The 12183-nt window shown below is 32.6% G+C and overlaps 1 protein-coding gene across 3 annotated transcripts; it reads left to right on the forward strand.

Annotated features, from left to right (window-relative positions):
- Window positions 1-1469: 1469 nt before the first annotated feature.
- LOC124944531 (2-oxoglutarate and iron-dependent oxygenase domain-containing protein CP2-like) lies at window positions 1470-9541 on the forward strand. 3 transcript variants are annotated; one of them, XM_047484807.1, is made up of 10 exons: window positions 1470-1830; window positions 2188-2232; window positions 2312-2488; window positions 2584-2734; window positions 2831-2917; window positions 3010-3134; window positions 3225-3343; window positions 3479-3590; window positions 5117-5779; window positions 9123-9541. In XM_047484807.1, the coding sequence occupies exons 1-9, from the start codon at window positions 1546-1548 to the stop codon at window positions 5408-5410; spliced, it is 1395 nt and encodes a 464-aa protein (XP_047340763.1). In that variant the 5' UTR covers window positions 1470-1545; the 3' UTR covers window positions 5411-5779; window positions 9123-9541. The 3 variants fall into 3 exon arrangements, with proteins under 3 accessions (XP_047340763.1, XP_047340762.1, XP_047340764.1); XM_047484806.1 differs by lacking the exon at window positions 9123-9541 and adding an exon at window positions 6064-8509; XM_047484808.1 differs by lacking the exon at window positions 9123-9541 and adding an exon at window positions 6113-8509.
- Window positions 9542-12183: the final 2642 nt, after the last annotated feature.

The following is a 12183-nucleotide window of genomic DNA, read 5'->3' on the forward strand; positions in this document are numbered from 1 at the left end:
GTATAAACTAGTAACTCTGCATTACTTAAACAAGTTGTCTCAAGTTTAAGTGCACTTCCAATTGAAAAAGTTTCAGCACAAAACTGAAGTTGTCTATAAGTTACTATAGTAATAACTAATATCAACTTCATCTCCTGAACTAGAAAATAAATGAAAACAGAACAAATGATGAACATGTCAAATGACCTTTTACCTAACTAGAAGAATCATTATTATATCACATAAGAAATGTACTATTTTCTTCCCTTTATATGTTTATTTTCTTTAATAAAGATAAATATATAGCAAAAATTAGGTACAAATGAGATAACTATAGCTAATACATGGAGTAATATGTTTAAAAGTAATATATTTTAAGGAAGAAAACTAAGAAGTGGGTATACAATAACAAGTACTTAACGTACACTCGATTGGAACCAAAATCGCAATTTCTAGGTCTAATCATCCAAGCCATTGTTCTGATACTATGAACTTTATCTCCTATCTCCTTTTACCCCTCTAGCAGACCCTTCTCTCGCACGGATCTCAAGAACTCAAACATTTATCACAACTTAGGGTTTCTCTAACAGACTATTCTCTCGCAACTTAGGGCTTCTCCTTATAATGAATGATGCAAATTTATGGAAAAGAAGAAATACGATATTATGTAGATCGGTTGGTCGTAAAGAAGATGTAAAATCTATTTTGAAGAGAACGATGATTGAAAATGAGAATTTTAATTAAAGATGCTATGTTGTAACGAAAAATTGACAGAAAGGCCTTTGGTGACCCATTCTGATAGATAGTTTGAGGGTCATTAGTAACCTTTCAAAAGGTTTAAGGGATAATTTGTTTTAAAAAATAATTTTAAAGGCTAAAGATAAGCGATCAAAGTAGTTTGAGGGTCACCTAGATAATTTGTCTTAATAATATTATATCACAAAATTAGTTTAAACACTCTGAACTAAAGTTTTATCAATTAATCTAAAAAAAATTAAGTATTATCTAAAAAAATAGTTTTAAATAGATTTTTTTGAAGTTTATAAAAAAAAAAAAAAGATTGTTCAATCAAAAATAAGTTATTTGTATTTTTAATTTGTTAAATTATTATAATATTTTTTTATTTAAAATTTAATTTTTTAAAGATAAAGTAACACATTTTATTTTATGAGAGGAGTAATTTGATGGTAATAATTTTAATTAATATATTTAATTAAAAAAAATCTCTTATTTAAAAAAAAACCTTGTTTAAAATTGTTGATGATTTTAAATAAACAGTGAAGATTTTGACCTTCTCTTTGTCGAGATCAACGGTTGAATATGATCATAGGTTTTTGACTTTCGAAATCAACGGTTGAATATCAATATAGGTTTTTGACCTAGTACTGTAATATTGGACCCATATAATGTTTTCTGTGCGGCTGAACTTTTAGACAGTATAAAAGCACCTGCAACAATGTTTTCTGTGCAACCCTATTTCTGTCCTAAAATATATTTCCCAATTTTGCTCTTTCTTCTTTCAGTTTGTTTCCTCTCAATAACTCTTTCTTTCTTCAATTTACAGTTATGCCTATCCTAAACAATGTGGATAGAAATCAGACTCAAGCTGGACCCAGCATCAGTGGGTCGGAAGAACTCCCTTCATACTCAACCCATCCTCTTTGTCTGAGTCCAAACACAGATCACACACCTGATAATTATGAAGATTTAAATTTGGAATTCAGTCCCTTGATTTTCAGTGCCATGGAGAGACACCTGCATCCTGATCTTTTGAATGCAACCCGGGAATTCAAAGTTCAATACATCAGTAACATTTTGAAACGATACAAACCAGATGATAGCCCAGCTGCAGTGAGTTCATAACCCAAATGTTTTCTCTTTTGCTTTTCTAGTGTAATGTCTTGTTATTTATAATAGTTCAGTAGATCTGCTTTGGTTAGATTTCATTTGAGATCTTCAAGAACAATTCCATCTGACATAAAACTCAATAATTCTTCAATGCTTGAACCAAAGGCTTGATTTTTTGTATGACCCACCATCTGACTTATTGTTTGTCTGAAAATGGCTGTTTTCTACTCTTAATTTTGTCATTTCCATCTATATCAAACTGTAATTGATACCTTCCAAACTTGAAAGTCTTCCTTCTGCGATTTCTATCATAATTTCTGTGTCCAACAGTTTGTGACAAGAGTATAATATGATCTACAGGTCTCGTTCAGAGATTATCATCTTAACATCCAATCACAGTATGAGGTACTTGGCATTTCCTTTTCTTTTATCACTGTTAGAATGATTATGTATTTAGTCTGACTAGAATAGATTAACTTTGCAGCCTTTACACAAGGAATTATACACGATGAATGCAGAAGATTTCTTTGTGCCAGACTTTGTCAAGGCAGTGAAGGACAATACTGAAGAGAGTTATCGGAAAATAATGGCCGAGCCATTATCAGGAGTGTTTGTATTTGACATGTTTCAGCAAACATTCTGTCAAATGCTGCTCTCTGAGGTAATTTCTGACTTTATCATTGTCATCTCTTCTACTAACTTCAATTCTCTTTATTGTAGTTTTAACTATGATGTTTTCTTATGATTGATGATTAGGTAGAGAACTTCGAAAGGTGGGCTCAACATACAAAAAACAAAATCATGCGGCCGAATAAGATAAATAAATTTGGTGCGGTGCTTGATGATTTTGGCCTGAAAAGCATGCTCAACAAGATGGTAGAGGACTTCATAAGCCCTATATCGGCAGGTTATATAACAGATTTTTAATTTCATGTTGAATTAATTCATTTATACTATTTTTTTTCTTCTTTATCATGTTGGCTGATCTAGAAAGTTCTTGCAGTATTTTTCAGTGCAGTGGGTGGAACCACACTGAATTCTCATCACGGTTTTGTGGTCGAGTATGGAGTAGACAGGGATTCTGATCTAGGTTTGTTCTTCCTCACATGACTCCATTCTTCTTGGAATACTTGTATGTTTTTTTCTTAGTTATTAATTTATTTTATGCTGAACTCTTTCTAGCATTCCATGTGGATGATGCGGAAGTTACTCTGAACGTGTGCTTGGGCAAAAACTTTTCTGGTGGAGAGTTATACTTCCGTGGTGTTAGATGTAATGAGCATATAGACTCAAATGCTAAACGTGAGGTGAGGTGTCGATATAATTACTTAATTCTAATCATTATAAAGAAAGCATTTGTTTGTTTCTCTTTTTTAAGTCATCATGTTGTTTTGCAGGAAATTATGGATTATGTCCATGTTCCTGGACGTGCGATTCTACATCATGGTCGTAACCGCCATGGTGCTAAAGTTACAAAATCTGGCCACAGGGTCAATTTGTTGGTGTGGTGCAGAAGGTTAATCAATTATGTGAATTGAGTCTTTTTTTTATATATCTTCCACAGACTGTGAAGTTTAAAGTCCATATACTTTTATTAATGTTTTGCCTGTTGATTCTGACCATGTGACATTATTCTATATTCTTGTTTCAGTTCTGTCTTCAGACAAATGTACAAATATCAGACGGAATTCCCAGACTGGTGTGGAGAGTGCCAAAGCCAGAAGAAAGAAAGGCGGAGACAAAAGGATGCTGCCAATCGACTGGTAATTCAAAGGAATAATCATGTTGGATAAATATAAAGAAAAAGATGGCTGTAATTTTTGTATAACTGAGATTGTGGTTTCAAAACTTATTGATTATTCTCTATGTTTAATCACCTAAACAGATTTTGCACCTTATTTAGTTCAAGCCTATTGAATGGTCTTTATAATGTGCTGATTTGATTAAAAAAAAGTACTTTATTACTATCAAGTAGGATTGTGCAATACTCGTACAATTATAATACAATCAATCAAGTTTTAGTCAAATCTAAGCTGTAGAAACATAATGTAAATTCCTTAGAATAGGAATTTATGTTAAACAGTTGGCTGGTTATTTTTGTTATATAAACAAACTTGTATGCCAATAAAATATTTTCAATAAAGAAAACGCACTAGAGAGGTTCATGCTTGATCGGTCCTTTGCTTGAGTGGGTAACATGATAGCAGAAATGTGCCTTTTTTTAGCTATATGATTTTCAATCAAGTCTGTGGGTTATATGATAATGTTCATCTAGTTATAGAATCGATGAACATAAAAATCAAGACGGTTGTAATTCTTCTACTTTAGATTGTGATTTTGAAATTTAATAATTATTCTCTAGATTTAGGGTCACCTCTAAGCACTTTTTACACCTTTATTTAGTTCAAGCCTAATCAATGTTGTTGTAATATGCTGATTTGATCAAGAATTACTTAAATACTATCAAAGAGGATTGAGTTGAGCCTCATCATACACTAATAAGTATAAATCAATATACATGGAAGTCAAATCTAACCTGTAGAAACATAATGAAAATTCCTTTAGAATCTTAACTGAGGATGTTAAACCGTTGTGACGTTAAAATTGCTAGAAAATGAGTTCTATAATAGTTGGGATTGTATAATTCAAACTTGTATGCTGAAAAATTATATATAAGAAAATAAACACATTAGAGAGATTATGATTGTATTATGATCATATGATCCGTTAACTCTAGAACCTGTGCATACTTGTGCCTTTGAAGCATGCTATATATGACTTTTTTGTCACCATGTGTTCATTTTCATATGATTGGAGATGAAATATATAGATTAATTCTCAATCTGGTCTTTGGTTGCTGCAGTGAACCATGAAATTAGTCCAACTTAGGGACAAGTAAACTGTCCTTGGATTTTTGGATATATCGGATAATACTACAGGCTATGCTTTGATTACAGGATATTATGTTGATGCATTATGGTTTAGCAATTTTGCGTAAAATCTGAAATTTACAGTAATGTATAGTTGTTGAACCATAAAATCTGAAAATCAAGCATATAAATGCATCTTAATATCCATGTCTAGATTTTATTCTTGTCTCCTCCATATAAACAATTTAAGTATATACTTGTTCTATGTCCAAATTTTATGCATTATGGTTCAATAACCATGTATAAAATCCAAGTATCTTTGTAATCAGATTCTTAATGTCATATTATGGTAACATGTCCAGATTCAAAATACTCATTTAAGCAAGTTGTTCTTGGCTATCTTTTTTTTTTTATTTAAGGAAACTAGCATGACACTTCACAACTATGATTTTCCGCTTCAACTCAAAGCACTTTCAGATGGAATCGAACATGTGGACTATCTTATTAATAGGAAGCTTCAACTCAATCTTGTAAAAGGAAGCTTGTGCAGTGATGTGTTTATGAGTGATTTGACGAAACTTTTGCATGAGATGTTCAATAAATATTGGAGGGACACCTACATGGTTATGACTCTTGTTGTGGTTATGGTCATCTTCCACTTCCAACCTATTATTCTCCATATCTCCTTCAATTTTGATCAACACTCATCATAATCATTGTATGACATAGATCCGGTAAGTTACAATACATTTAAGTTTTGTTGATTCACTCTTATCAGTTATTGATTCACCTTTTCAATCAGATGAAACATTTTATGTCTTTCCCTAATTTATTCTTTACTTCGATCATCAAGATCCACATCACAAAATGTAATTTGATATGTAAGTTGTAGCAAATAGGGTTTGATCGATGTGATTTAACTATCTCCTATCCTTTTCATTTACTCATGTGATTGATATTTGAATACTCCTTGTAGAGATCCATGAATATTCATCCTCACATAAGGCATCAATCTAGATCATGTTTTCCCCCAGCCGTTCAATTCCAAGGAAGAATACCATTCTTGCGTTACATTCTAACGAGTAAGTTGTTTTATTTTTTTCTTGGTTAATCTATATATTGCCACTTTATACACATTGTTTTCCATGATGATATTTAGTATATCAAATCATATTTCCAATATGAGTATCCTTTGTTTATGTGAGTGTTTTCAACTTCTACTTGGATAAGGAAATTGGATGAAATAATCCTAAAAATAGCAAAAATTCCAAAAATGACCTAGACCCAATTATTATTTTTTTTGCAAAAATACCTTTTTCTCTTCTCTTCATTATACTGATTTTCTTTCTTCTCTTCTCTATCACAGCAAACTGCAAACTGTAGATTTTTCTCTTATTCGTCAACGCAAACTGCAGATTCATTTGGAGTCGCAAAGTCTCTAATCTCAACGACGTTTTCATCATTCCCGACGTCTTCCACGCATCCATTATTCAGATGAGTTTGTGTTTTTCGTCGTTTTCCTCATTCTCATTGCTGAGTACGAATGGTTTTAAGAATTTATGGTGAAAAATAGTTTGAATGAATGGTTTATGTTTTAGAATGAAAAATAGTTTGTATGAATGGTTTTAGGGTGTGAATAGTTTGAATAGGTATATTCTGTATATTACGTCACAGTACGTTGACAGAAATTGTTTCTAGAGTGTGAAATAGGTATATTTTGTTTATTACGTTGACGCAAACTGCACTTTGCGTTGACGCAAACTGCACTTTGCGTTGACGCAAACTGCACTTTGCGTTGACGCAAACTGCACTTTGCGTTGACGCAAACTGCACTTTACGTTGACGCAAATTGTTTCTAGGGGTGAATGATTTCTAGGTATATTCTATGAATGGTTTCTAGGGGTGAATAATTTATAGGATGTGAAATATGTGTATTTTGTATATTTCGTTACGCAAATACACTTTTTGTTGACGCAAACTGCACTTTTCATTGACGCAAACTACATTGTGTTTTCATTAATCTAACAAACTGTTTTCTTTGCTGATGGCGCAAACTAAAACAATTAATGAGAAGTTTACTGGCCGTGTTTCATGTAAATCCACCAGGATTTGCTTAGCAAGGATAAATGAGAGGTTTACTCATCTTGATCTTTTGGATAGGGTTTTGCAGACTCAATTCCAGTATCTATTTAAAGTTTCGACCGTATTGTTTTCAGTACAATACTCTATCATATGCTAATAAAAAAAAGCAGCTCAAATTCGAAGGAGATAAGGTTTCTAGTCAATAGTGAGGAGGTATGTTGGGACATTAAAGATTATGTCTTGGTGACAGGCCTCAACTTTGACAAATTGTTGAAGATTGTCCACCCTTGGTCCACAAATATTTTGGGGGTAAATGATGGTTAGAGTAACAGAGGTTGATTTAAGTTTCCTCCAATGCTCTGATAAGGAGGATGCATGAAAGATGGGGCTCATATACCTGATTTACCAGTATCTCTTCGCAGCTGATAATAGGAGAATCGTAAGTATGAAAATCTTCCGCATGGTGGAGGACATGGAGACGTCCTCCAATCTCATCATCTTTCTTCAACTCCTCCGCCTTTTCTTATTCTCCAACTCCTCATCCGCAATCTTCTTCAACTCCTCATCCGACTTCTTCTTCTCCAACTCATTCTCCTTCTTCTTCAACTCCTCCTCTGCCTTTTTCTTCTCCAACTCATCCTCTGTCTTCTTCTTCAACTCATCATCTGCCTTCTTCTTTCAACGTCTCAATGTGTTCCACCATGTGGAAGATTTCCATACTTACGATCCTCATATTATCAACTACGAAGAGATACTGGTAAATCAGGTATATGAGCATCACATGCTTCCTCTATTGGAGAAATTTTCATCAACCTCTGTCACTTTAACCATTATTTTACCCCCAAAATATTTGCGGACCAATGGTGGACATTCTTCAACGTCCTTGTTTTTCACCACATGAAATCTGTCAAAGTTGAGGTCTGTCACCAAAACATATTCCTTCATGCCCCAGCAGACCTCCTCACCATTGACTAAGAATTTTATCTCCTTCGAATTTGAGCTGCTTTTCCTAATTAACATCTGATGGAGTATTGTCCTGAGAACAATACGGTCGAGGTTTTGAATAAATATTGGAATTGAGTCTACAAAGCTCTATCCAAAATATCAAAGTGAATAAACCTCTCATTTATCTTTGTCAAACTGGTGCCGGTAGATTTTCATTAAACACGGCCATGAAACTTCTCATTAATGGTTTTGGTTGACGGCATCTATAAAGAAATAGTTTGTTAGATTAATTAAAACACAGTGTAATTTGCGTCAAGAAAAATGGAATTTTCATAACGAAATATACATAGCATACCTATTTCAAATCTTAGAAACCATTCACACCCTATAAACAATTTGCATCAACGCAAAGTGCAGTTTACGTCAACGTAATATACTTAGTTCACACCCTATAAACAGTTTGCATCAACATAATATACAGAATATACCTATTTCAAACCATTCACACCCTAAAAACCATTCACACACTAAAATCATTCATACAAACTATTCTTCACCCTAAAACCATTCATACAAACTATTCTCAACTCTAAAACAATTAATACTCAGAAATAGGAATGAGGAAAACGACGAAAAAACACAAACTCACATGAATAATGGATGCATTGAAGAAGTCGGGAATGATGAAGATGTCGTCAAGACGAGAAAGTTTGCGACTCCAAATGAATCTGCAGTTTGTGGTGACGAAGAAGAGAGAAGAAGGGGAAATCAATTTGCGTAAATAAAGGTAAAGGGGTAATTTCATAAGCCCAAAAGGTCATTTTTTTTTAAAAAAAAATTATTGTGCATAAGTCATTTTTGAAATTTTGGCTATTTTTATGGTTATTCCATCAAATTTTCACCCAAATATGAGAGGATCAACATCTCCTTTGAATACATTACAACAATATCAACACTAGTTACTATTATTTTAGTCTTCCCTTGGTTGTGTTCTCATTTTCAAGTTATAATTAATATTATTACTAAAAATCTCATTTATACTAAAACTTTAAACAATTTATTGGTCATTAGTTGTATGGAGCCAAATGTGATTATCCAAATCTTCCTGATAGTTTTTAAATAATTCTAAACAATTTATTGGTCATCAATTCTAAATAATTCACTAACATTTTCATATAATTTTTTTTAATATTATGTAAAATCATACATGATGAAAACCATCTTTCACCCCTATGAGTCCTACAAGAGTTACAGGTCCAGATGATTCAACATGATATACATTTATATAAATGTTGACAATTGACTCATGTAAAACCTTACTATGTATACACCTCATTTCCTAGATTAACATTTTTCACTCCCTCATTTATGAAATAAGATAGAATTTGAATTTGAAAGATACAGGAATTGGTCATTGAATTGGAACATAGCAAAGCCTTTTGAAGTGAGACATCAGTATGAGACTGCGGAAATACTTGATGATTATGATTATGAAGAAGATGGAGTGGGCATGAGTAGGCTGGTCAAATGCCGATAAGGGTTCCATTTGTAGGGTGTCGAGGTTGGGATCTGGACCCAGCCGCAACTCAAGATGGTCTTGTCTTCCAAGAAAAAATGTAAGTGATCCCCAATAAAATATTTTTTCATGTCAAGGAGAAAGCACTTAATGTAAGAGATTGTTGTTTCTTATGTAATTCTTGACTGTGTGTACTTGAGATATACAAATGACCAAACCTATTGGTCCTTTGCTTGGTTGAAACTGTTCTTTGCTTGTTGTTTTAATTTTGACAATTCAAGAATTCTGTCATTTTGGATGACATGACTCACTTCAGAATTCTCATTTATAAGAAAATGCTGTTTGTTAGTCTTGTTTTAAGTCATCTCTTGAAGTGCAGTTTTTCATCATGGTCATAACCGCCATGGTGTTAAAGTTACAAAATCTGGCCGTGGTATAGAAGGTTATTCGATTTGCTCATTTTCTTTTTAATCTTCCACTGCCCTTCGAAGTTTGAAGTCCTTAATAGATTTTAATGTTTTGCCTCTTGATTCTGACTATGTTACATTATTTCTCTTTTGATTCTGACCATGTTACATTATATTATATTCTTGGTGCAGTTCTGTCTTTTGAAAAAAACATTTTTTTTGTTACCATTTGTCCTGAAATTAGAAAGTATGATAAGAAGAGAACAATACAATAGACTGATGCTTGAATAATGTATTAACAAGAAAGGCTATGTATGAGCTTGTTTCATCTTGTTTTATTTGATTGTATTCAAATAATTATAATCAAATAAATAACTTCTAATTGTTCAATCAAATACCAAAATACTAGACACTAAGTTCAAAATGAGGTTGGTTGATTTTGCCATCAAAAGATTGCATTCTCCCCAATATTTGTCAAATTTCTCCTTCATCTTTTTTATCATCACTTGAATAAACTCATCAACATGATTTTCTTTTTCATTCAATACATGCTTGACTCTCCAAATAACAGTAAGATAAACATTTGAAGTAGTATAATCAACTCCAGAAATTACATGAGTCGCTTCATAAACAACCTCTAAAATATCAATAACATCCTTCACTTTTTTCCAATCATCAGGGCTAGGACAATGACGATAAAAAAGTTCACCCTCTTTAAATATAGGAAATGCATCCTTAACTCTATATGCCTCAACTAACATCTCATATGTAGAATTCCAACGAGTTGGACAATCAATGATCAATTTTTTTACTTGGATTTCTAAATGATGCACAACATCTGAGAATGTTCACAACCTAGACTCTGATTGGTTAATAAATCGCACACTCTTTTTGACATCATCAATAATATTTTGAATTTCAGAAAGACCATCTTAAACAACAAGGTTCAATATATGTGCAGTACACCGAACATGAAACAACTTACCTTCCAATGGCAACTTACGACTCTTAGAAAATGTTTCTTTAGCAATTCGAATTGCTGAATCGTTGTTCGAGGCATTGTCCATAGAGATAGTGAAGACTTTATGCTCTATCCCTCAATCTTTTGTACACTTCATAAGCCCATTAAAGATATAATGACCTGGATACCAAATAAACAAATCAAATTACTAAACAATAAATATAATGCAAGAAAAAATTCAATTATAAAAAATAAATTTACCAGCGTGTAGAGGAGGTAGAGGTATGAAGCTAAGAAGTCGTTTGTGAAGGTTCCAATTTGAATCAACAAAGTGACCAGTGACACATATAAGAAATCTTTTGCACCTTTGACTTCCAAATGTCAGTGGTTAAGGAAATTTTATTGATGTCTCTCAACGCCAATTGTAATTTTTTCTTCTCTATGTCATATACATTAATGACATCTTTCTTTGTCGTGGCACGAGAAATCTTTTCAAATAGTGGTTGGTTGATACTCAACATGAAAGTAAAACCAAAATTTTCTACAACATTAAACGGTTGTTCATTCATTAAAATTCAATGGGCAATGGCCTCTCTTTGCTTCATATGATCATATTTATCATCTGACAAAGGATTCATCTCAAACTTGGATTTGATAGGCTGAAATTGCAATGTCTTTTGTTTTTCAGTGTGTATTTTCTTTTGCACGCACCTCTTCAAGTGATTCTAAAGATGACTTGTTGTACCGGTGGTTGTCCTAGAAAGAAGACTTTTGCAATATATACATTGGTACTTAAAATTTCCATTATTTCCGATCACTTCAATGAATTCGGTATGAGCTTTGGAAACTTTTTTTCTTTTTTTGCTTTCAAAATGCTCCTTATTTTCCTCAACTTCATCATCTTTATCATCTTCCACATTTTTACCTTCTTCCTCAACTTCATCATCTTTACCTTCTTTCTTATCTTTCTCCCCATCAACATTCACATTCTCAATTCGCAAGGCACCATCGCAGTCATCATCATTTATCTCGATCATAGTTTTCTCCCCCTTTCATAACAAATATGTAATTAGAGCTTAAAATGTTAAAAAAATATATCTATATTCTAAATGATATACAATATTTAATAGTCATATTAGATATGGGTTATAGATGGTCAAAAAATACATGGCCGGAGAAGAAAATGACTCACCGGAGAAATCACTGGAGTAGTGTCGAGTGGAGAAGACGACGAGCGGAGAAGAGAACTACATGGAGGCGGCGGTAGATTTTGAGTGATTAGCAGCAGAATGACTAGATGTGGGTTTCAAGTTTTTAACCGAAGAAATATATATATGTACTAGGGTTTAGAATAAATAATATTTATAAAATTAATATATAATATATATATATATATATAATCGAATATTAGCGAATATCGAATTGAACATCTTGATTTTGTATTCATTTATTAGTCGAATCGAATCGAATATTTTTATTCGAATTCGAATCACAAAATTACGAATATGAATATCAAAATTCGAATACGAATACCGAATCGAATCAAAAGTATTTGATTTATTTACGACCCTACTG

The sequence above is a fragment of the Impatiens glandulifera genome, chromosome 7, assembly GCF_907164915.1.
Source record: "Impatiens glandulifera chromosome 7, dImpGla2.1, whole genome shotgun sequence".
Taxonomy (NCBI): Eukaryota; Viridiplantae; Streptophyta; class Magnoliopsida; order Ericales; family Balsaminaceae; genus Impatiens; species Impatiens glandulifera.

Excerpts from the sequence above, each read along its gene's own strand:
- LOC124944531 (XM_047484807.1), top strand. The coding sequence starts at position 1,546 with ATGCCTATCCTAAACAATGTGGATAGAAATCAGACTCAAGCTGGACCC. Across the intron at positions 2,918-3,009 it reads AGACAGGGATTCTGATCTAG|CATTCCATGTGGATGATGCG; the intron begins GTTTGTTCTTCC and ends AACTCTTTCTAG. Across the intron at positions 3,135-3,224 it reads ACTCAAATGCTAAACGTGAG|GAAATTATGGATTATGTCCA; the intron begins GTGAGGTGTCGA and ends GTTGTTTTGCAG.